Consider the following 26360-nt stretch of genomic DNA (forward strand, 5'->3'; position numbering starts at 1 on the left):
TGGGTCCTTAGGATTATTCAGGATATGCAATAAAGATATTTAGATATCTGGCGGCCATCTTGCTCGAGGGGCAATTTTATGTAGAAGGCCACAGGACGTAACAATTACTATCACGATTAAGTGCGAGTTAAATAAATGTATGCCTATCGTATTTCTCGACTAAATTTAATGAGAAAGACTGATTAGCCATCAATTTACCTGCCCTCCTTCGCGTACCATGACGTCGCTAGATGTTTCTTCGGGAATAAAGTCCGGTGGCACGACAACCGACAACATACCTGTCTGAAAAGATATAATATTACCTTGTATCAGTTAATTTTATTCATTTATCACGCTGCTGATATTCATTTTACTAACAGAAAGATTTAAAGCTCGAAGAAACAATCTTTTTTGTAAAAAAAAGGCAACGATTGTTAATATTGGTTTACGAAGGTCTTATCCAAAATGTTTCATTTCATTCAATATCAAATATTGAGCGCATTAGCACTGCACAAACAAGCTTCGTGTTTCAGTCATAATAATACGTTACTGTTTCGGGAAAAAATCGGTAAAGCTGAAAATATAATGATGAATGTTTGTTATAAATACCGTGTCTAGCCGATACAATTGTCAAATATTTTATGTCATGAGTCGATTAATTAATACACGAACACATGGAAAGTGGTGAGTTTTATGCGCGTTAAAAGAAATGAAAAGTCGCGAGTGAACATATATTTCTAACAAGATATTTTTCAGTCGGAACAGGATATCCGTCGGAATTACACGATATTGGCAATTCCTCTCTTATCCCAATCAAGTTCGTTAAAGTAACAGATCTCTAGAATAAATGATTTGAACGCATATCAATAAAATCCCCTGTATTTTCGACCAGTCGCGAAGAGACGCGATAGCGAGGAAGCGCGTGAACGGGAGTTGTAAATTCCCGTTACGATTATAATAATCGACACCACGAACAGATCTATCCCCTTATTTCTTTTGGGATAATAGGAGTGACTGATGTGGTATAACACTACGATTAACGTAATTATAATACTTATATTTCCAACAACTTATTACAATGAAGACATACGCCTTTACGTGTGATATAAATATCGTAGACGATTGTTTGACGGATGAAGACCCGATAGAGATACGTTGACTGATCTGTAGGTGAGGTCAAGTCCTGGCCGCGCCGAGTGCACTCATTCCCGTCGAGTTGACCGTAAACCTCCGAACAGGACGGACCTCTCAGCCCAGAAAGGGACATCAGGCTTAGGTCCTGACAGTGCGCGCGTCAAAGCAAACTAACACTCAAATAGGAAAAAGAAAAAGTGACAAAAAGTGAAAAAAAAGTGTCAAACAGTGAAAAACATTGCAGTGACATCATCGCCATAAAACAAAACTAAAAAACAAAATCATAAAAAAAGAAAAAAAAAACAAAATTGAGGTATATAAAAAAATAGGAGCCACCGATAATGAAGCAAAAAGCAAGAAAACGGAATCCGCCTTAGACTTAACGAAAAAAAAAACAAAAACAAAAAGAAAAATTAACGCACAGAAATCAGCTGTAGAAATCAACAATAGCTTAAGACTTTCCGCGCAAAAGACGCGGAAACTCAATCCACAACCAAATCTGATTGCCATGACAAAAAGACTAGCAAACGCAAACGAGGAAATTCTCTGCACACAGTAAGAAAAAGCTGCGGAATTCACAATCATGAGCCCCATAAGAGCAACCCCACCTCCAGCAATTACAACCAGCAACAGATTCGACATATTACAAACCGAACCAGAATCTCAACCCCAACAGGGACCAACAAATTACTTAACGCCGTGCTCAACGTTAGAGCAAATAAAAAAAAATGACACATTACGAGGCAAAATGGGTAAACACAGTCCCACCACATCGCCAAAACATTCATCACCGGAGAGGCGACAGGCCTCATCGAACAACCCTGGAGGCCCAGCGCCAATATCATCGCCAAGGGGGGGGGGGGGCGGACACGGAACGGACACCCCAGCAGACACACCGCGGATGAGCGTACGAACGCCCCTACCACTACAAGGGAAATCAAACCGCCACCCATCATTATAACAACACAAGACTCAAAAGACACAATAACACTCATAGAAAAAGTGTCAAACATCAAAAAGTTCCACATTAAAAGGATATACACAGGTAAACATGTGCTCTACCTCCGAAACATACCCGACTTTCACAAAGCTAAAGAAACACTCCTTGCAGCAAACACAACCTTATATACCTATACACCCAAAACAGAAAAACACCACACATACTTGCTAAAAGAACTAGACAACAGCTACACTGAAACAGAAATACTCGCAGACCTACAATCATTACAAATAGACGACGTACAATTTACGAAAGTCTCACGGTTCACGACAAAAAGATCAAGGGAGAACAATATATTGCTCCCAATTTATATAATACAACTATCCCCTCACAGCAATATAAGCAATCTACTAAAAATTAACCATTTTAACTATTTTAAGATAAAATGGGAAAAAATAATAAAAAGAAAGGATGACATAATTCAATGTCATAAATGCCAGCGACTAGGGCACACTGCACAAATCTGCAACCTAAACTATCGCTGTGTAAAATGCACAGAGCCCCATGGCCCAGGCGACTGCAAAATAGAAAAAGAAGACGCAGTCACTAAGGACAAAATATTCTGCGTAATCTGCAAAAACTACGGACACCCAGCGTCATACAAGGGGTGCCCCAAACTCGTAGAACTACGCAAAAACCTAGCAGAAAAAATAAAAAAGGGCAAAGAAACAAAGGCAAAACGAATTGCCCAAATTAGCCGTAAATACGTCCCAGAACAAAAGTTCTCGGACGTAGTGAAACAGCAAATAACAAAAAATAAAACAACCGAAGACACACCACAAATAACAAACTCAGATCCGCGCCCAGGCCAAAGCCCAACTACATCCGATAACACCCGCCATCTAAACATAATAAACATCATTGAAGACTTTAAAAAAAGCATACTCCAAGCGTTAAAAAAACATCAAATGCAATTAAATGATATAAAAACAACACTATCAACGCATGAAGAAAGGTTCGACGCCATCTTCAACACTTTCAATAGTATATATGACAAATAACCAAAAACCTCAAAACCAACAAGTACAGCGAAAAACATAAATTAAACTTAAAACATCTGAAAATAATTGCCATTGCAATAAATGCCAACTCCCTAATTTCAAATAACAAAAGATACAGTATGCTAACCCTAATAAATAAAGAAACCCCCGACATCGTACTCATCTTAGAAACAAAACTAAATAAAAGACACAAAGTACACTTCAAAAACTACTCCATGATAAGACAAGACAGACCGAACGCCAGCCAAGGAGGAGGAACAGCAATCCTCATAAAAAACCCTATAAAACACAAAACAATTCTAAATGACAAAATAACAAGTTTCAAAATCCTAGAAACAACGATCATAAAAATAAAATTAAGCGATAAGGAAAACCTATTTATCACTGCAGCCTACGCAACCTATGGAAACCGGAATGAATTTGGCGAAGAATTCAATAAACTTTTCGAACTCTTACAGCTCAACAAACCGGAAAACTACTATATAATAGCAGACGACCTTAACGCAAAACATACAAGCTGGAAAAACGAAATAAACAACACGAGAGGCAACTTCATTAGAAACTGGCTAGACAATAAAAGCATTCACTTCAGAACAAACTTATACAGCTCCGAGCTACCCTCTTACCCAAAAGGAGGCTCATACCTGGACATATGCTTAGCAGATGCGCGACTAAAATTTCAAAACCTACGTCCAAATAACACCCTTAAAACCTTAGCTTATGACAGTGACCATAACGCCCTAGTATTTCACATAAAAAAGAATACATCGGTCCTCCTAACACTCGAAACACAGACCGAGGCACCCAGGTACAATTACAAAAAGACAGACTGGAAAAAATTCCAAAACATACTCGAACAGAACTGCGACCTAAAGATCTACAACAGCGCCAATCTAACAAACAGTCAAATCGACTCATTCTTAGACGAAATAGAAAAACATACACAAATCGCTCTCCAAAAATCCGTGCCAATCATAAAACAAAAAAATTCATGCGAGCCCTATCTCAACAATAAGAACTACAACGAGACAAAAGCTACATACTCTCCAAAGTAAACAATATAAAATTCAACTATTCTTACGACAAAAGAGAAGAATTAGAATTTCTAAAGTATCTTTTATACGAAATAAAAACACATCTGAAACAAGAATTCGCAAGCTCCATAAACCATTACTGGACAAACAAAATAAAAAACATCTCCAAAAACGACACAGCCAACATGTTCCCATAAATAAATCAAATCTTCAGGCCAAAAGGACAAAACCCCATCCCACCTCTCAAATTGCCTCCAGAAAAAGCCTCCCTCATCCAAGAAGCAGGTATAACGACACTCAACACCATCAAAGACACCGAGGGTAATTTCATAATAGCCAAAACAACAGAAAAACTAGACATTATCGGCACCCACTTTTCCAAAACACACACACAAAACGAACACATGGGCCGTGAACAACTAAACAGAATTATCATCGCCGAAACAAACAAACTCAAAAATGAAATGGAACAAGACATAACGCTAAACAAAACAGTCAGCACATTCTCAAACGAAAACACCGCAGACAATCCCAAACAACCGGAACCAGAAATAAACTACTTCACAAACTACAATCAACTAAACAAAATCTTCTCCAAACTAAACAACAAAAAATCCTCCGGCTTCGACGGCATCCCAAACATCCTACTCAAGCGCCTACCGAACAAAATAAAATGGTACTACACAGTACTCTTCAACAATGCACTAAACAACACATATTTCCCCCAAAAATGGAAAAAAGCCAAATTGATAGCTATAACAAAAAAAGATAAAGACGGCTCATCACCCGCAAACCTACGACCCATAAGTCTCCTCCCCAACATAAGCAAAGTATTTTAAATAATCATAAACAACCCCCTCACCTCCTTATGCTCAAAAAATGACATAATCCCAGAAAATCAATTTGGCTTCCGACACAAACACTCCACAATTCACGCAATAAACAAACTTAAGTCGGACATCTGCTGGGCGCTAAACGCAAAACAACGAGTAGCCGCCTGCTTAATAGACCTCGAAAAAGCTTTCGACACAGTCTGGATCCCAGGTCTCATATACAAATTTATCAAGAAAAACTTTCCCAAATATCTAATTAAAATAGTTTGGGACATGATCACAAGCAGAACATTCGTAATGACTGAAGGTTCACACACATCAAGCAAAGAATTCTCCATAAAAAACGGTCTGCAACAAGGCACAGTAAATTCCCCTTACATTTCAGTATTTACAATAGTGACTTACTAAACTTCTTTAATCTCAATACATCCACCCATAAACGCTCCATAGCCTTCGCAGATGACCTAATCATCTACGTAACAGGCCGCAAAACCAAAACAATAAAAACGGAACTGCAAGAACTTTTTGAGAAAATTAACGATTATTACAACACATGGAAACTAAAAACCAACACAAACAAATGCGAAACCATACTGTTTAGACCCAGGTCAAGCAAAATCGGTCCAATAGAAAGGGAACACTGCAGAAAATTTCAGCTAAGGGAAAAAGCAAACGAAGGGGAGCTCATACCACATAAAAACTACGTGAAATACCTAGGTATAAACATAGACGATAAATTAAACTATAAGCAGCACATCCAAATCCAACTCTCCAAAGCCAATAAAGCATTCTGGAGAACAAAAAGATTATTCTACTCCAAACATCTCAACAGTCAAGTAAAAATCCTGTGCTATCAAGCACTAATCAGACCGATCATAATCTACGGCTGCCCAATCTGGTACAACATATCAGCCTCCCAAATGGAAAAAATTCGCAGATTCGAAAGAAAATGCATCAGAGCTTGCTTGAGTACCTACAGATCCGAACACAGCTGATTCAAAAAATATGTCAAAAACAAAACAATCTACGATCTAGCCAACATTCACCGCATAGTCTGTCACATCCTAAAATTAATAAGAAACCACTTCGCGCAAGCTGCAAAGTTACAAGAAAATAGCCTAACCTTCAGTTGCTTATTCCCAAATGACGCATATGACAAAAACACTCTGGCAACAGGCTACATCCCCCCAGAAGCGTTCCTATACCTAGACGAAAAAGCTACCTCCAAGACCAAAATAACATTCCAATCATCTATCACATAAAAAGAAAAATAGGAACCAAAACTATACTCTAAACGGACAAACCGCAGACACTAGGTGGAGATACAACATGGCCCTCCCTCTGAAAGACACTAAAGACAAACACAGAAAAAACACAAAGAAATATTGGTGGATTCCAAATCCATAATAAAACAAGAGAGCAAACCAGTAAACCTACAGAACACAACTCTGACACCGTACAACACAGGTGTAATTGTAAATATCTGTAAATATTGTAAATAAACCTATTTGACATCCCCCTCCCCCGCCCCTCCCTATTATCTCACCTCCCCCCAAAGTCATACAGCACCCAAAATGTAGACTACCTGTTTTGCGACCAAGTTTTCAGGACAAAAAAATCAACCACCAACAAAATTACATAAAAGCTCCGCTCCCCAGTGGCTTAAATCTAAAGAATAGATATAAAACACAAAAAACGTAAAACGCCGACACATAATATAGTATGGCTACGTCGTACCGTCGCGTATTGGTACTTTTGCCTAACACATCTTATCGAAATTCATAGTTTATTGTGAATACCCAATATGTATTAAAAATTGTATCTTGGTTTAAATAAACTTTAAAAAAAAAGAAAATAAAAAAAAATCACTCATTCCCGTCAAATCACGAAAGTTAAGCAGCGCTGGGCACGGATAGTACTTGGATGGGTGATCGCCTGGGAACTCCGTGTGGCGTTAGCGAAGCGCGCTGGGCCCGCCGCGCTCCCCGTGGGGTTCGGGCTTGGGCGCTGGCGGCTCAGCGCTTCGGGGCCGCCAAGCAGTCCGGTAGGAGAACTGGGCTGCCTGGCACGGCGTCTCCGGCGACGAGGTGCGGTGTGACAATGGCCACACACCGCTCCATCAGAGGTGGTATTAGGCGTGCGGAGGGGGGGTTTAGTCGGTTGGAGTCCGACACTACCACGCCGCTTTCCCCAGAAGCGGCCTGGCGTCCGTGCGGATTTCCTCCACGTAAATATAAAAAAAAAAAAAAAAAAAAAAGCGAGATGAAGTACGAGTAGATATGTTGATGACTTGATGTCGGAGTATTGACTGAACTAATCTCGGAGAAACGATTGAGTAGACTTTCCTAGTGTCGTAGAAGAAATTGAGTTGACCCTCCTTTTGTTGTCGAAGAAGAAGTTGACTCTCCTGGTGTAATAGAAGAAGTAGTTGACTCTCCTGGTGTAGAAGGAGTAGAAGTTGACTCTCCTGGTGTAGAAGAAAGAAGTAAGAGTTGAGTTGACCCTCCTGATGTCGTAGAAGAAGTAGTTGAATCTCCTGGTGTAGAAGAAGTAGAAGTTGACTCTCCTGATGTAATAGAAGAAGTGAAGTCCGTACACGTGTTATTACGGAGGAAATCTCGGTGTGGGTGTGCCTTTTGAACTAAGAACACGGATTCGTGTTCACACTTTTCATCAGGAAAGCGAGGGTAACTATCCGCGATGCCCATTGGTTATGAATGAAGAGAAGCAGGAAGCCTCGTACCGACGTGGCTCGTGGGTGACCTTGTATATGGGAAGAACCTGTTTTTCCGTTAGACAAATTGCACTTTTTCCGTTAGCTAACTACCCGCTTTCTCCGTAATTTTTAAGAGCGCCTCATAAACCTAAGGACTTTTCTAAGAACCAGCCATAAACCGAAAACACTTCCAGGATTAGAAAATCCTTCAGGGCGAACAGATTAACTTAAAATACACGTGTTAAAACAATTAGGTTAGAAAGTTAAAGTTTATGGTGTGTCCTTAGGTTTATTGAGGGCCAGAATGACGGTACGTGGATCGTAGGCTACCAGACAATGAAGGACATCGCACGGACCATCTCACGCAACATAACTTGAAATCAAGTCCTTTCTTACCGAATCTCTACATTATATCCATGCGCATTACTCTTCGTGAGCGAGAGTGAATAATGTAAGAACTCCTAAATCCCGACTGTATTTCACTTTCTTTAACCCTCGTTGCAGTAGAAGCTGGAGCAACATATTGTGGGGTTGTAAAGCTGTGCTAGCAAGGGGCATACGAGCCACGCTCGACGCGATGACGACGCCGACGATGATGTTGGTGATGTTGTTAAGGGTATACCACCGAGAGGTATAATACGTAACAGTCGACCCATCGGGTGGTGTCGAACATTGTTGCGCTGGATAATAATCCTCGCATAAATTTTTTACCATCATTTAAACTCAACAAGAAAAAGGTTCTATCATCGATGATGGTTCAGTTTTCCTGTTGAGTGCCGAAGCGTGCAGACGTGTGTCTAGTACTCTGTGAAGTTCACAAAAAAAAAAAAAAAAAACACGTGACGTCGAAAGTGAATCGAAACAGACATAAACCAAGTGTTTCTTAACTTACTAGTGGAAAATCCAACGTTCCTAATCTCTGACCCGAATCATAGCCTCTCGACTAGTTATTTTAAACTGAATTAACTAGCTCGAAGATGGGCCAAGTATTTCGATCAGGCTCTTTTGAGTAAAACCATAACTGCACCGCTCTACCTCCTCCGTGGCAAAAGGACGATATATCCCTCCTTACAATCGACACTAAAAGCACTAAAAAGCGTAAGCTAGAAACAGTTAAAACAAACGCAAACACTAGCCAGAACGAACAGTCAACAAGCCGTGTACCCACCTACAATAGATACGCAATACTAGAATCGATGGATGTAGCTGAAACACTAAGTAACCAACATACACAAAAAATTCCCCCTCCCCCACCTATAATCATTTATGATTTCATCGACATTCACGCAATGGTAGAGTCCATTGAGAAAGATATAAATAAAGAAGATTGCAAATTAAAAATAAATAATAACTAAGTTAAAATTCTGCCGACTAATTCAGACTTCTATAGAAAACTAACAAAGCTACTAAAAACCTTGAATGCAAACTACCACACTTATCAACTTAAACAAGAAAGACCTTTTCGAGTGGTACTACGCAACATCCACCACTCAGCTAACTTAGACGAACGAAGTGCGAACCCCTAAAACATGGCCATGAAGTAACAAACATCAGCAACATAAAACATAGAATCTCGAAAAACCCACTATCCTTATTCTTCATCGACCGAAAACAAAAGCCAAACAATAAACAAATTTACGACATCAATCGACTCAGTAGTAAAACTCTAACCTCCTTTTATTAAAAAGCAGACAGTGCAATGTAACAGGTGCCAAAGGTACGGTCACACGCAGAAATATTGCAACCATAATTTCCGCTGCGTTAAATGTGCAGGTATACACCCCACTGATCAGTGCACTAAATCTCTAGAAACCCCTGCGAAGTGCATCCTCTTTCAAGGAGACCACCCTGCGAACTATAAAGGTTGCTCAGCCTACAAAACCTTGTACACAAATAAGTACCCTAAACCCAGAGCCAAAGTGATAACCAACCAAGTACTCAGTCCTAAAAAATTCTCTACTACTTCAATGTCCTATGCCCAAGCAGTACAAGGACATCAAAACAATCCGAAAACCCATAGGGACCATTCTCAAAATAGTGTTTCCAGTTTACAAAACATAGATAACTTCTCTAGACTCGAAAAATTAATCGAAAAACAATCAGAACAAATTAATAACTTACTATTATTATTAACACTCATCATGGATAAATTAATACGCCCCGACGCAAAATAAAACCAAGACGTATAGCTCTTTGGAATGTCAACGGTCTAGCTCAACACAAATACGAACTAGAACTCTTCTTAAAACAACAACAAATCGACATAATGCTCATATCTGAAACTCACTTCACCGACAAAAATTATCTAAAAATTAACGGATATAACTCTACCATACCCAACATCCCAGTGGGAAGGCCCACGGCGGCACCGGAATTATTATCAAAGCCAGCAATGAGCATTACGAGCTTCCATCGTTCCAGAAGGACTACCTTCAAGCTACAAACGTAGCGCTAGAAGATTGCCATGGTACAATCACCACTTCAATAGTATATTGTCCTCCTAGACACTCCATTTTTAAAGAAGACTTTGATAACTTCCTGGATGCTCTGGGCAATCGATTCATAGCTGGACGAGACTATAGTGCCAAACATATCCAATGGGGCAGCAGACTTGCCACAGAAAGAAGCAAAAATCTCTTGAATAACATAAACACCAACAGTCTCAACTACCTCACCACATATGAACCCACCTATTCACCCACTGACACTAACAAAATAAATGATTTACTTGACTTCTTTATAACTAAAAATATCTCGCCAAGATATGTCCAAATCAACTCCTCGGCAGAACTCTCTTCAGACCATTCCCCCGTTATAGCAACAATTAGCTCAACAATTATCGAAAATCCACCTAATGGCTTTATTCATAACCAACTCATCAACTGGCAGTTCTTTACAGAAGTCTTTAATCATTCAACATCAGCCTTAATTTCCCTAAAAACAAATGAAGATATCGAAACAGCCTCGGAATACTTAAACAATAGCATAATAAACGCTATCCGCTCCTCCACACCTACTAAGACTTCTATCAACAAACATGGATACCCCCATTACATATTTAAAAAAGATCGCAGACAAAACGTAAGCTTAGAAGAGTATGGCAGACCCATAGAACACCGGATGACAAACGCAACCTAAACAACGCAACTAGAAAGTTAACAAATATATATGTCGGAGAGGAAAGAACACCGGAGCCTCTGGAATGCTGGATAATCCCGCAACATTGTAACCTAGAGCCTACTATAGCTGTAATTAAACAATTGTAGTTATTCAACCTAATTGTAATTGTCCGAGATTTGTGATAGTGAGCTTGGGCTCGAGGCGACAGTCGGTCGCCAACGTGCCCGCGGTCAAGGGATGAACGTTTTGCCTAACAAAGGTATGAGTAATTCTATAGCTCTCCTTAAAAGAAATATCTCTGGCGATACATGACAGTAAACATTCCAACGGTCTCTGTCCCGTGGCCACACGCAGTTCCTATTCTTCGAGAAAGATGATTGCCAGATGTCGATGTCTCTCCACAGTACGTGATCAGCTAGCCCGAGGGCCGTTATAAACACTAATATCTAGTTACCTAAAGTCCTTCGAACAGATAAACAGTCTTTGTCCCAACTACGGGAAGATAGGGGAGATCTATTTCTTTCAACGAACGGCGTCTCCCACTAGCAACTTTCCCTCGAGGGCGGCTAGTATCTTTTTCTAACCACCGATATGGAGATTGACCAATTAGCAGCAACGCCAATTTCCCTCACCTTCTAAACGAAGGCTATCCTCGACGAATCCAAGAATCTCGTGTCCTTAGACACACCCCATCATTGTTTTCCTCTGCAGCATAATCGCGAAGGAAAGTCATTCTCTGGTGAGGTCGTATTAGCGAGTTACGTAACGTCTGCACGCTCGGTGGATATTCCACGTTTTAACAAAGAGTCCGACTTAGATTTTGTGAGCATGTTCATCCACCATCCCGTCGACCGCGGATTCGTTATTGAGCCTAGGATCATTGTCATTAGTTTCTCGAGTATCTAATTACCACGGTTCCTTGTCCAATCCTATAATAATCGTATCTGCACTAGTCAATGTCTTCTCCATTGCTTATCGACAATGCGTAAACCAAACGACGATTCGTTTCACGCCCCTAATCCTAATTGCAATGTAAACCCGACATCAGAAGTGGGATCAGTGCCGGTTATAACAGTGCAAGAGCTTACGACCATCGTGCGCGAGTTAATTCTGTTGCTAGTGCAAAAATCGAGTGTGGAACCTAACAATTTTTCGCCGCCGCGTTTTAACCCTGAAACCGCGGGCTTCGACTCCGCTGCATGATGCGCAGCTGTTAATTTGATTATGGAGGAAAATCCTTACAATGCAGTGCCCTGAATATAATTTCAATAACGAACGTCGAATCGACTTCTACGTAGTGGAAGTCATCCGGATCAAGTCATCCGGGTGAGTCGTTTCCATTTTACCCCGATTTTGGAGCCGAGTGTTCACTAGTTAAAGAATCCGTATTCTTGAGATTTTCTAGCAAAAGAACGATTGATACAGTAGTAATGCGAGGAATAAGAAATATTTGTATTATACTAAACGCACATCTCAAATCTTGTCCGTTGCAGGTGTTAGTGGTTAGAGATAAATTTTTCATGTCCTCGCTTATAGTTATTTAAAAATATGATATCGCGATTGCTCGTTAAATTTCAAGCCAAGGTTTTGACGCAATATTACACAAACTAGTCTCGCTATGTGTAAAACAAAAATAATTAATGCCTGTAATAAAACCGCTGAAAACGAGATCGATGTTAATGAAGTTGACAATGAGGTACATGGTAGCGATAAAATTCGATTAATCTTTCTTTTCGAAAATTCAAAGATTCATTCGTTACGGGTTTCCTACGTACTCGCGTAAATACAGGCCAGTTAGAAATACAATTAATTGATCCTAACATCACCGTACAAAAAAAAGTCCTTATAGATTCCGCGAGGAAGAGCGCAGAATAGTACGTGAGAGAATAAGCGAATTAATTGGAGCCAAATATCATAAGGCCTAGTAATTCACCGTTCGCGAGGCCTATGTTACACGTGAAGACGAACGATGGTTCAGATAGATGATTAGTAGATTTTCAAGAACTAAATAAAAATACGGTCGCGGATCGGTATCCTTTACCCCTTATTGCAGATCAAGTCGCGAGATTGCAAATGCGAGATATTTTACTAGTCTGACATGGCCAGCGGATTTCGCCAAATCCCTATTCATCCTAATTCTAGAAAATATACAGCAATGGACGATTTGGACAATAAGTTGTTGTTTTCTTCAAATTCTTTTGTGCCTTTGTTCTGTCCACACGACGTCCTTTTATTTTCATAATCGTTTTTCCGAACGGCGATATTGCGCTGACTCCGTTGAAACAAGGATTTTTGCATTTTTAGACAACCCTAATAATTTTGCAACTAATACTTTTCTAAATATTCTAATTTCTTCCTTGCTGCAATTTTAAAACCATCAAAGCGTTTACCACAGAAGTACCCAGAAGTAGTCGTACCAAGTCTTCGGTACCATTTGATCCCTTTTCTAAGAAGGCATAAGAAACCATTTGGTCGGAATAATTTATACCACACTTTTCTTCATTGTATTCGACAACAGCTGTTGGTATTCATGTTGCGAGCGAACGAAATGAGATCGTGCTTGAGATTCCTTTGGAAACACGTATGGCAGCCAACGTGCCATTCGTACATTGTTGTTTATTTGGATGATGTTCTAATTGTTGCCTACTCCATAGATCGAGTTCTAAAAAGACCATACACCGTATTAAATACCCTCGTAAATGCCAGATTTTCATCTAATTCTTCCAAATGCTCTTTCCTAAACATATCGGTACTCTATTTGGAGCATGTAATTCATAACGGAGAAGTCCGCCCCAACCCGGGTGGAATGCAAACCTTGAGTTCTTTACCTGAACCAACGACCGTCACACAGCATAGACAGTTCATAGGTTTAGTTTCTTACTTCCGAAAATTCGTTTCTAAATCTTCACAGGTAATGAAACCTCTATGCACACTTACTTTCGGTAACAAAAACATAACTTGGACAGATAAACACGAAAAGAGGAGGCAAAAGGCAACTTCCATCCGGACTGATGCTTTGGCGTTAACGATATTTGACCCTGATTATCCGATAGGATTACATACTGACGCTAGTTTGGATGTATATGGGGTTACTTTAACGCATAAGGTTGAAGCTAAAAACAGGGTAGTGCAATATTACAGAAAAGGAACTAACCTTGCGGAATCTAGGTATCATTCATATGGACTAGAGACGTTAGCAGTCGTTATACGCTGTTAAACATTTTCGCCACTATTTACATGATCGAGAATTTTTGTCGTTACTGATTGTAATTCCTTAAAGTCATCTCTAGAAATGGTGTGAAATTAAATGACAGTGTTTACAGGTGGTGGGCTTGCTTACAAACTTTTACTTTTGACATTATGTATCAAGAAGGTAAACGAGAGGCTCACGTAGATTTCTTCTCGCGGAACCCCGTAGACTTAGATCACCGTACGATCAACAAAGTCGTAGAGAAGGAAATCAATCCGACCGAAATCTCCGAAGATTGGCTATTAGCGGGACAACGTTGCGACTCCCAAATTTCTGAGATCGTCAATAAATTGCAAAACGAGGAGCTCACGGAAAATATAGCGAATATGTATGAATTACGGTCCGGTAATTCCTTCATCGTAAGATACAGAGAAAAGGCAGACCTCTCCGCTTGCCCATTGTCCCAAGAGGTTTTAGGTGGTCCGTTATTAACCATGTGCACCAGTCCATTATGCACTTAGGTTGGGATAAAACGCTTGAGAAACTGTACGAGTATTACTGGTTCGAAGGAATGACGAAAATATGTTCGTAAATTCGTAGAGAACCGTCATGCTTGTCAAGTTTCGAAGGCAAGTTCAGGTAAAATACAAGCTGAATTAGATTCTATACCTAAGACCAGCATACCCTGTCATACAGTTCACGTGGACATAGCGGGCAAACTAAGCGGTAAAAGTGATTCGAAAGAATATGTCATTGTTTTGGTCGACGTCTTCACTAAATTGGTATATCTGCATCACACTCGTAAAATAGATTCCCTTAGTATCGTTAAAACACTTAAGTATGCTATATTTTTATTCGGGAGTCCTCGCTGGATAATAGCGGACCGGGAATATGTTTTACAGGTAAAGAATTTCAAGACTTTTGTAGAGATAAACATATTAAACTCCACTTAATAGCAACCGGTGCTAGCAGGGCCTTCGGACAGGCAGAGCGTATTATGGGTACGCTAAAAAAAAAAAAAAAATACGTTCACAACTATAGAAACGACCGGGCGGTCCTGGCAAGACGCGATCGGTCAAACACAACTAGCTTTAAATTCTACCCCCAACCGCGTGACTAAGTCGAGCCCATTGGAACTGTTAATCGGTAAAACAGCGAGACCCTACGGCTTGTCCGTACCCGACAACATCGAAGAAAGAGAAGTAGATATCTCCCACGTACGGCGACAGGCGATAAAAAATATAGAAGCAAGTGCCAAATACGATAAGGATAGGTTCGACAAAAATAAGGCTCAAGTAGTTAGGTTTAACCTTGGTGAGTTTGTGTTACGTAAAAACGAGGAAAGAAACCAAACGAAGCTAGATCCGAAATTCAGGGGTCCATTTAGGATAGCAGAGATTTTGGAAGGAGATAGGTACACCTTAGAAACCTTGGACGGCAAAAGATCATATAAGGACAGACATGACAGACTGAGGAAGATGCCAGACAGCAGCGTTCCCGCTGAGTTAGACGTCTACGATGATGACAACGACGGTGATAATAACGATGCAAGTTCACGGACCTCAGAGGATCATTAATACCACGTTGCGGCTGTGCATCCAGTGTGGTGCTCTGCGCCTTCGTAATATGTCCAGTGGGACATTCTGCGCCTTCGTAATATGTCCAGTGGGACATTCTGCTCCTTCGTAATATGTCCAGTGGGACATTCTGCGCCTTTGTAATACGTCCAGTGGGACACTCTGCGCCTTCGTAATACGTCCAGTGGGACATTCTGCGCCTTTGTAATACGTCCAGTGGGACATTCTGCGCCTTTGTAATACGTCCAGTGGGACACTCTGCGCCTTCGTAATACGCCCAACGTAGTAACACGATCCAACAATCTGAGACTCACCCGTGTACGGAATCGAAAATGATCTGTCGTGTCGTTACGGTCTGACTGATAACTCACGGAATGCAACTAGCACTTTGAATATAAATTATAACGCCACTAATTCTAGTTCTCTTTCATTTCCTTGCTTGTCAAACCCCCGAACAGAATCTCGTTGCCGAAATGGACCTTTGACTTATTTGGAACATGTAATTGAATGGTAAATAATATCAGCTACGTCGAGTCTAATGTTAAAAAAATACAATATTTTAGCTACACACGAGGACGTGTGATAGTCAGGATGGCCGTGTCGGAGAGGAAAGAACACCGGAGCCTCTGGAATGCTGGATAATCCCGCAACATTGTAACCTAGAGCCTACTATAGCTGTAATTAAACAATTGTAGTTATTCAACCTAATTGTAATTGTCCGAGATTTGTGATAGTGAGCTTGGGCTCGAGGCGACAGTCGGTCGCCAACGTGCCCGCGGTCAAGGGATGAACGTTTTGCCTAACAAAGGTATGAAGTAATTCTATAGCTCTCCTTAAAAGAAATATCTCTGGCGACACATGACAGTAAACATTCCAACGGTCTCTGTCCCGTGGCCACACGCAGTTCCTATTCTTCGAGAAAGATGATTGCCAGATGTCGATGTCTCTCCACAGTACGTGATCAGCTAGCCCGAGGGCCGTTATAAACACTAATATCTAGTTACCTAAAGTCCTTCGAACAGATAAACAGTCCTTGTCCCAACTACGGGAAGATAGGGGAGATCTATTTCTTTCAACGAACGGCGTCTCCCACTAGCAACTTTCCCTCGAGGGCGGCTAGCATCTTTTTCTAACCACCGATATGGAGATTGACCAATTAGCAGCAACGCCGATTTCCCTCACCTTCTAAACGAAGGCTATCCTCGACGAATCCAAGAATCTCGTGTCCTTAGACACACCCCATCATAGTTTTCCTCTGCAGCATAATCGCGAAGGAAAGTCATTCTCTGGTGAGGTCGTATTAGCGAGTTACGTAACGTCTGCACGCTCGGTGGATATTCCACGTTTTAACAAAGAGTCCGACTTAGATTTTGTGAGCATGTTCATCCACCATCCCGTCGACCGCGGATTCGTTATTGAGCCTAGGATCATTGTCATTAGTTTCTCGAGTATCTAATTACCACGGTTCCTTGTCCAATCCTATAATAATCGTATCTGCACTAGTCAATGTCTTCTCTATTGCTTATCGACAATGCGTAAACCAAACGACGATTCGTTTCACGCCCCTAATCCTAATTGCAATGTAAACCCGACATATATAACCTGAATACCAGAAAAGCATCGGGGCAAGGCCAAATATGTAATAAAGCAATCAAGGAACTTTCCATAAAAGGGATTGCACTCATCACATCTACTTTTAACGTAATTCTTCGCCTTGAATACTATCCTAAGTCCGGGAAAATATCACTGATTACTCTCATCCCTAAACCCGGTAAACCAATACACGAAACTAGCTTCTATCACCCAATTAGTCTTCTACCTTCTTTGTCAAAACTATTCGAGAAGATCTAACGAATCGACTCCTTCCACTCTTAGAGGATTTGAAAACACTACCAGATCATCAATTCAGTTTTCGGAAGCAACATTCTGCAACAGAGCAAATCCATCGCATAACACGTAATATCAGCCAAAACTTAGAAAAGATAAAATATTGCTCAGCGGTATTCCTAGACATTCAACAGGCATTCGACAAAGTATGGCATGAAGGGCTTCAATTCAAACTTAAAAAATCCTACCACACACCTACTACTTCATTCTAAAGTCCTACCTAACCAATAGACAATTGATAGTTAAGTACTTAGACGCCACTTCCACAATACTCCATCTACACTGACGATTTACCAATATCAACAGAAATAACAATAACAACATTTGCTGACGACACAGCGCTATTAGCTGCCCACGCAGACCCGATAATTGCTTCATCCACTCTCCAGCAATGTCTCGACTCTATGGAAAAGTGGTTTCATATATGGGGCTTCAAAATTAATGAAAAAAGATCCACACATGTAACCTTCACGCTCCGAAAATAAACCTGTCCCCAAGTCACCATCAATAATACAACAATTCCTAGCAAGGACACAGTCAGATACCTGGGCATGACCCTGTACAGGAGATTAACTTGGAAAAATCACACCACAGACAAAACGATGTAACTAAAGGACAAACTCAAAAAATTCTATTGGCTCACTGGCCGACGTTTCAACCTAAGCACACAGAACAAAATTACCCTCCATAAGTCCGTAATATAACCTGTCTGGACCTACGGAATCCAACTATGGGAACAGCAAGTAATTCCAACATTGAAATACTTCAACGCTTTCAATCGAAAACGAAATCGAAGATCCTTTATAAATGAGAGGAAATAGCAAAATATAGCGACAGAGCAAAAGAGTCAACAAACATCGAAACCCCTAATTACTGGGTTACTTGACACGTCGGACCAGAGCGGCAGGCTGAAAAGACACTACCCGTTAGACCTAAACGCTAGATTTAATTAGATATTTATATTAAGTAATATTTACTTATTTATAACACTTACTTATAAATTATACTTATCTATAATAAGTATTAACTTATTATAAATAATTAACTATGTCACTGCGCCACGCCAGAAAAAATTACTGAAAATTCTCAATGCGAGAATTGATTGTAATTATTAATAAATAAAAAAGAAAAGTTCGAAGGGATTTCCACTGATTGACTAAAGCCCTCTTTCCCACTTACCACTATTGGCACGTAACTCGTCAAGTAACGCGACTAAATCGTGCGCAACTTCGAAAAAATCACAGCTTTATTATTTTTAATGGAACCACATATTTTTTAATACATTAATCAATCTGTTATGGCATTTCTTATAACAAATTAGTAACCTACTTACGTCGAAAAGCTATAAGTATTGAAAGCAAAATTTTAATAAATAAAATAATTAAATTTTTTGTTTCTGTCAAATATTAACAACTAAGCATATGTGTAGGTTATGTAGTATCGTAAATATAGTATTGATGATGATTTATTTACAATAAATGGATTGTACAGATGTTGATTAAACAGAAGAACGATGGTTGTTTAATATGAACTAATCGCAATAAAGGACTATAATTTAGGCAACTCAATCGTTAATTTGCAACTCTCGCCACCACGAATCCAACACTCTCTCTCTCTCTCTCACACGCGGACCACACTCTCACGACAACGCTAGTTACGTACAATTAAGGCTTTGCTTTTAAAGACAAGAAGGTTGAGCCGTAGCACAACTTTATATTTTTTTTCTATCGAACTTTATTAAATAACACAACTTTATAAGCACAGTTTACGCGACTGATCTGAGAGATGTTGACTGATGAGAGTTTGTAATTTCAGTCCCAAGGTGTTCTCGTATTATTCTTTAAACTAACAACGTGGATTCGTTGTTCACACTTTTCGATAGGAAAAGTGAGGGTAACGATCCGCGATGTCAATTGGTTACAGCCCACGTTAATAAATGAAAATAGGAGGAAGCTTTCTACCAACGTGACTTGTAGGTGACACTGTTCATGGGGAAAACCAGCTTTCCCGTTAGGTAAATACCCGCTTTTCCCCCGTAATTTATACGAACGTATAATAAATCTAAGAACTGTTCCAAGGACAATCGATAAACCAATAACACTTACAGGGTTAATAAATTAAAGTTTAAGTTTATGGTGGGTCCTTGAGGTTATTGAGGGTACGCGGTGAGGACCTGCACACATCTGGCATCAGATGTGCATTGACGTCACACTAGCAACACTATCTCGACAACGCAACTCGCACTCTCTGACTTCTCGATTCACACTCTCTGGCTTCTCCACTGACACTGATTGTTCCAGCATCCTTTTGTCTTTTCTTAGACCCACTACGCACGTGTTCCCCAACCACTCGTGGCCAGGATCACATAGGCCTTTTTTACGAAACTATTCAATTGAAGAACCGACGACACACTGATGGGCCCGACGGCGCCTCGGCTCTCGCGACACTGTTTATGGTTTACCCGATATCTCTTAGGCCTTCTGTCACAGTTATGATAGACAATTTTTCATAATTATAATATTAAATGTCTTACATACATGTATGTGTATATATATGTCGGATGAGCATAAGGATAAAGGTTGTGGGCGTCAAATGAATCTTCACCGGAATTAGCCATTGATGCGGTACAACACAGGTGTAGTTTATTGCAATAATGGGATTTTTACAGTTCTGACAATTAATCACGGCAATTAGGCACTCGCGACACTAGTGACAATGGCCTCGGGTTCAATCACGAATCCGCGGTCAATGGGATGATAGATGAACGTTCTCACAAAATCTAAGTCTGACTGTTTGTTAGCAAAACGTAAAATAATCACTGATCGTAAAGACGTAAGGACACGAGATCATTGGATTCGTCGAGGATAGCCTTCGTTCAGGAAGTAAGGGAAATTGACGTCGCTGCTAATTGGTCAATCTCCATATCGGTGGTTAGAAAAAGATGTTAGCCGCCCTCGAGGGAAAGTTGCTAGTGGGAGACGTTGTTCGTTGAAAAATAGGTCTCTCCTATCTTCCCGTTGTTGGGACAAAGACTGTTTGAAGGACTTTAGGTAACTAGATCTTAGTGTTTATAACGGCCCTCGGGCTACCTGATCACGTAATGTGGAGACGCCTCACATTCTGAACTAAGGCTATCCTCGACGAATCCGATAATCTCGTGTCCTTAGACACACCCTATCATAGTTTTCCTCTGCAGCATCATCGCGACGGAAAGTCGTTCTCTCGTGAGGTCGTATTAACGAGTTTCTTAGCGTCTGTACGCTCGGTGGATATTCCATGTTTTAACAAAGTTAGTTTAGTTATACTTCCATCGTAGCCAAGCAAGTCGAGTACGATTTGGGCTTTGGAAGAAAGCGCATCCTGTTATCCCGTTGACCGCGAATTCGTTATTGAACCTAGGATCATTGTCATTAGCTTCTCGAGTATCTAATTACCACGATTACTTGTCAAATTCTGTACTAAATGTATTTGCACTAGTCAATGTCTTCTCTATTGCATAACGACGATGTGTAATCCAAATGAAGATTCGTTTCACGCCCCTAACCCTAATTCTAATGTAAACCCGACATCAGAAGTCAGATCAGTGCCGGTTATAACACTGCAAGAGCTTACGACCATCGTGCGCGAGTTAATTCAGTCGCTAGTGCAAAAATCGAGTGTGGAACCTAACAATTTTTCGCCACAGCGTTTTAACCCTAAAACCGCGGGCTCCGACTCCGCTACATGGTGCGCAGCTGTCAACCCGATTATGGAGGAAAATCCTTTACAAAGCAGTGCCCTGAATATAATTTTAATAACAAGTGTCGAATCTATTTCTACGTAGTGGAAGTCATCCGGATCAAGTCATCCGGGTGAGTCGTTTCCATTTTACCCGATTTTGGAGCCGAGTGTTCACTAGTTAAAGAATCCGTATTCTTGAGATTTTCTAGCAAAAGAACGATTGATATGGTAGTAATGCGAGGAATAAGAAGTATTTGTAATAAACGTACATCTCAAATCTTGTCCGTTAGTTATTTAGCCAGTATTAGTGGTCTTACATTAGAGATACATTTTTCATGTCCTCGCTGATAGTTATTTAAAATATGATTTATACGATTAAAATTTTAATTATTAAATTTTAAATATGATTAAAAATTTTAAGCCAAGGTTTTGACGTAATATTACACAAAATAGCCTCGCTATGAGTAAAACAAAAGTAATTAATGCCTGTAATAAAACCGCTGAAAACGAGATCGATGTTAATGAAGTTGACAATGATGTACGTGGTAGTGATAAAAGTCGATTAATCTTTTTTTTCGAAAACTCAAAGATTCATTCGTTACGGGTTTCCTACGTACTCGCGTAAATACAGGCCAGTTAGAAATACAATTAATTGATCCTAACATCACCGTACAAAGAAGTCCTTACAGATTTCGCGAGGAAGAGCGCAGAATAGTATGTGAGAGAATAAGCGAATTAATTAGAGCCAAATATCATAAGGCCTAGTAATTCGCCGTTCGCGAGCCCTATGTTACTCGTGAAGACGAACGATGGTTCAGATAGATGATTTGTAGATTTTCGAGAACTAAATAAAAGTACGGTCGCGGATCGGTATCCCTTACCCCTTATTGCGGATCAAATCGCGAGATTGCAAAAACGAGATTTTATTAGTCTGGACATGGCCAGCGGGTTTCGCCAAATCCCTATTCATGCTAATTCTAAGAAATATACAGCATTGGTTACCCTCGATGGGCAATTTGGACAATAAGTTGTTGTTTTCTTCAAATTCTTTTGTGCCTTTGTTCGATCCAGTCGACGTCTTTTGTTTGCATGGCATGGTTGCGTGCGCGTCTAGTGTTTCTTCCGGAATCGTTTTTCCGAACGGCGATATTATGCTGACTCCGTCGAAAACAAGGATTTTTGCATTTTCAGACAACCCTAATAATTTTGCAACTAATACTTGTCTACATATTCTAATATTTATGTTCTTCCTTGCTGCAATTTTGTAAACCATCAAAGCGTTTACAACGGAAATCCCCAGAAGGAGTTGCATGCCAAGTTTTCTGTACCATTTGATCCCTTTTCTAATTGTGGTGGCATAAGAAACCATTTGGTCGGAATAATCTATACCACACTTTCCTTCATTATATTCAACAACAGCTAGTGGTTTTAATGTTGCGAACAAACGAAACGAGAGATCATTCTTGAGATTCCTTTGAAAACACGTATGGCAGCCAACGTGCCATTCGTACGTTGTTGATTATTTGGATTGATGTTCTAATTATTGCCTACTCCATAAATCAAGCTCTAGAAAGATTGTATACCATATTAAATACCCTTGTAAATGTCGGATTTTCGTCTAATCTTTCTAAATGCTCTTTCCTAAACATATCGGTACTCTGTTTGGGACATGTAATTCTTAACGGAGAAGTTCGCCTCAACCCGGGCAAAATAAAAACCTTGAGTTCTTTACCTGAATCAACGACCGTCACACAGCATAGACAGTTCATAGGTTTAGTTTCTTACTTCCGGAAATTCGTCTCTAAACTTTCATAGGTAATGAAACCTCTATGCACACTTACTTCCGGTAATAGAAACATGACTTGGACAGACAAACGCGAAAAGATGAGGCAAAAGGTAATTTCCGTCCTGACTGATGCTTTGGTGTTTACGATATTTGACCCTAATTATTCGATAGGATTACATACTGACGCTAGTTTGGATGTATATGGGGTTACTTTAATGCATAAGGTTGAAGGTAAAAACAGGGTAGTGGAATATTACAGCAAAAGAACTAGCCCTGCGGAATCTAGGTATCATTCATATGAACTAGAGACGTTAGCAGTTGTTAAACGCTGTTAAACATTTTCGCCACTATATACATGGACGAGAATTTCTTGTTGTTACTGATTGTAATTCCTTGAAGGCATCTAGAAATGGGGTGAATTTAAATGACAGGGTTTACAGGTGGTAGGCTTACTTACAATCTTTTAATTTCGACATTGTGTATCGAGAAGGTAAACGAATGGCTCGCGTAGATTTCTTTCCGCGGAATCCCATAGACATTGATCATAGTATAATTAACAAAATCAAAGAAAAAAAATTAATCTGACCGAAATCTTAGGAGATTGTTAACAAAATAACGTCGGGATCCTCAAATTTTAGAAATCGTCACTAAGTTGCAAAATGCTGAGCTCGCGAAAGTGTCGCAAATACGATCTGAATTACGATCTGGTACCCTTTATCGTAAAACACAAAGAAAAGGCAGGACTCTCTTCTTGCCCATTGTCCCAAGAGGTTTCAGGTGGTCCGTTAATAACCATGTGCACCAGTCAACTATGCACTTAGGTTGGGATAAAACGCTTGAGAAGCTGTACGAGTATTACTGGTTCGAAGGAATGGCGAAATATGTTCGTACATTCGTAGAGAACTGTCATGCTTGTCAAGTTCAGATAAAATACAAGCTGAATTACTTCCTATACCTAAGACCAGCATACCTTGGCATACAGTTCACGTGGACATAACGGGCAAACTAAGCAGTAAAAGTGATTCGAAAGAATATGTCATTGTTTTGGTCGACGTCTTCACTAAATTCGTATATCTGCATCATATTCGTAAACCTTAGTACCGTTAAAGCACTTAAGTATGCTATATTTTTATTCGGCAGTCCTTGCCGGATAATAGCGGATCAAAAGAGGTATCCTACGGGTAAAGAATTCCAAGGTTTCTGTCAAGGTAAACACTAAACTCCACTTAATCTCAACCGGTGCGAGTAGGGCCAACGGACAGGTAGAGCGTATTATGGGTACGTTGAAAATTATGTTCACAATCATAGAAACGACCGGGCGATCATGGCTAGACGCGATTGGCAAAATACAGTTGGCTTTGAATTGCACCACCAACCACGTGACTAAATCGAGTCCATTGGAACTATTAATTGGTAGAACAGCAAAGACCTTACAACTTGTTGATACCCGATAATATCGAAGAAAGAGAAGTAGATATCTCTGATGTGACACAGCAGGAAATAGAGAATATAGAAATTAGTGCTAGGTACGATAAAGGTGGATTTGATAAAACTAAAGCTAAAGTACTTAGGTTTAATCTTGGTGATTTTGTATTACGCAAAAATGAAACCAAACCAAACTAGATCCGAAATTTACAGGCCCATTCGTAATATCAGAAACTTTGGAAGGAGACAGGTATATCTTAAAGACACTAGACGGCAAACGGTTGTGTAAATACAGTCTTGATAGATCGAGGAAAATGCCAGATAGTTGTATTCCTGCTGAATTACACGTCTGTAGTGATGGCAACAACAGTGACCATGACGATATGAGTACCCCGATCTCGGAAGGTCATTAGCACTATGGCCACTAGCAGGACAATGTGATAAAGCTGGTCGGGTCTTGTGATAGATTCGCATGAACTCGGGGCGACAATGTGATAAAGCTGGTCGGGTCTTGTGATAGATTCACATGAACTCGGAGCGACGATGTGATAAAGCTGGTCGGATCGTGTGATAGATTCACATGAACTCGGAGCAACAGTGCAATAAAACTCTGTGCGGTCGTGCGATCTGGAAAACGAGATTCATTTAGGTACGAAATCGAGAATGGTCCATCATGCCGTTACGATCCGACTGATAATTCACAGAATGCAGTTAGCACTTTGAATACTAATTATAACGTTACAAATTTTAGTTCTCTCTCATTTCCTTGCTTGTCAAACCTCCGAACAAAATTGTGTTGTTGCACTGGACCCTTGGCTTATTTGGACATTTAGTTAAATTCTAAATAATGTAAATAATGCATCGAATCTAATGTAAGAAAACACGATATTTTAGATACATCCGAGGACGGGTGATTGTCAGGATCGCCGTGTCAGAGATGAAAGGACATCGGAGCCTTCCCTTCGGAACTTCGGGAAAACCCCTTAACACTGTAATCTAGATTCTATCATAGGCGTAATTAAACAATTGCCGTCAATCGATCTGATTGTATTTGTTCGAGACTTGTGATAATGAGCTTGGGCTCGAGGCGACAAGCAGTCGCCGAACGTAGCCGCTGTCACAGGATGAACGCTTTGTCTAACAAAGGTATGGAGTAATTCTATAGCTCTCCTTAAAAGAAATATTTGTAGCGGCACGCGACAGTAAACATTCCAACGGTTTCTGTCCCGTGGCTCACCACACGCAGATCCTATTCTTCGGGTATGATGGTTACCAGATGTCGACGCGTCTCCACAGTACGTGATCAGCTAGCCCGAGGGCCGTTATAAACACTAAGATCTAGTTACTTAAAGTCCTTCCAACAGACAAACGGTCTGTCCCAACTACGGGAAGATAGGGCAGATCTATTTTTTTTCAACGAATGAGGTCTCCCACTAGCAACTTTCCCTCGAGGGCGGGTAGCATCTTTTTCTAACCACCGATATGGAGATTGACCAATTAACAGCAACGTCAATTTCCCTTACTTTCTGAACGAAGGCTATCCTCGACGAATCCGATGATCTCGTGTCCTTAGACACACCCCATCTTAGTTTTTCCTCTGCAGCATCATCGTAACGGAAAGTCATTCTCTTGTGAGGTTTCATTAGCGAGTTACATAACGTCTTTACGCTCGGTGAATATTTTATCACACTTTGTCGAGGTGAAATGACTATACGAGGGGAAGCTATAGGGAAGAGAAAAGGGTCGTACTATTTGCACAGCAGCATGTATGTTGGCGCAACTATGCTTTGAAACCAAAAGGTACAGCTTCCTTGTGGGACGTCGAAAGAATGAACAGTGACGTTTGTCTGGTACAGAAAATATCTCGATAAGTACCCTATTTTTCTCGTGCTCGGACCTTGAAAAACACTCCATTTTCCTTAAATTTACAGCACAATTGAGATGTAAATCAGTGACGT

General features: G+C 40.3%; 1 protein-coding gene across 1 annotated transcript in view; it reads right to left on the reverse strand.

Annotated features, from left to right (window-relative positions):
* Positions 1–26360, reverse strand: part of LOC138188827 (lachesin-like) — a 68226-nt gene that overhangs the window by 14624 nt on the left and 27242 nt on the right. The window contains exon 4 of the mRNA XM_069130968.1: positions 199–282. Coding sequence (XP_068987069.1) covers positions 199–282 — 84 coding nt within the window. The remainder of the gene's footprint in view (positions 1–198; positions 283–26360) is intronic.

Source organism: Bombus flavifrons, chromosome 2, assembly GCF_040668555.2.
Source record: "Bombus flavifrons isolate JBK064 chromosome 2, iyBomFlav1_principal, whole genome shotgun sequence".
NCBI lineage: Eukaryota > Metazoa > Arthropoda > Insecta > Hymenoptera > Apidae > Bombus > Bombus flavifrons.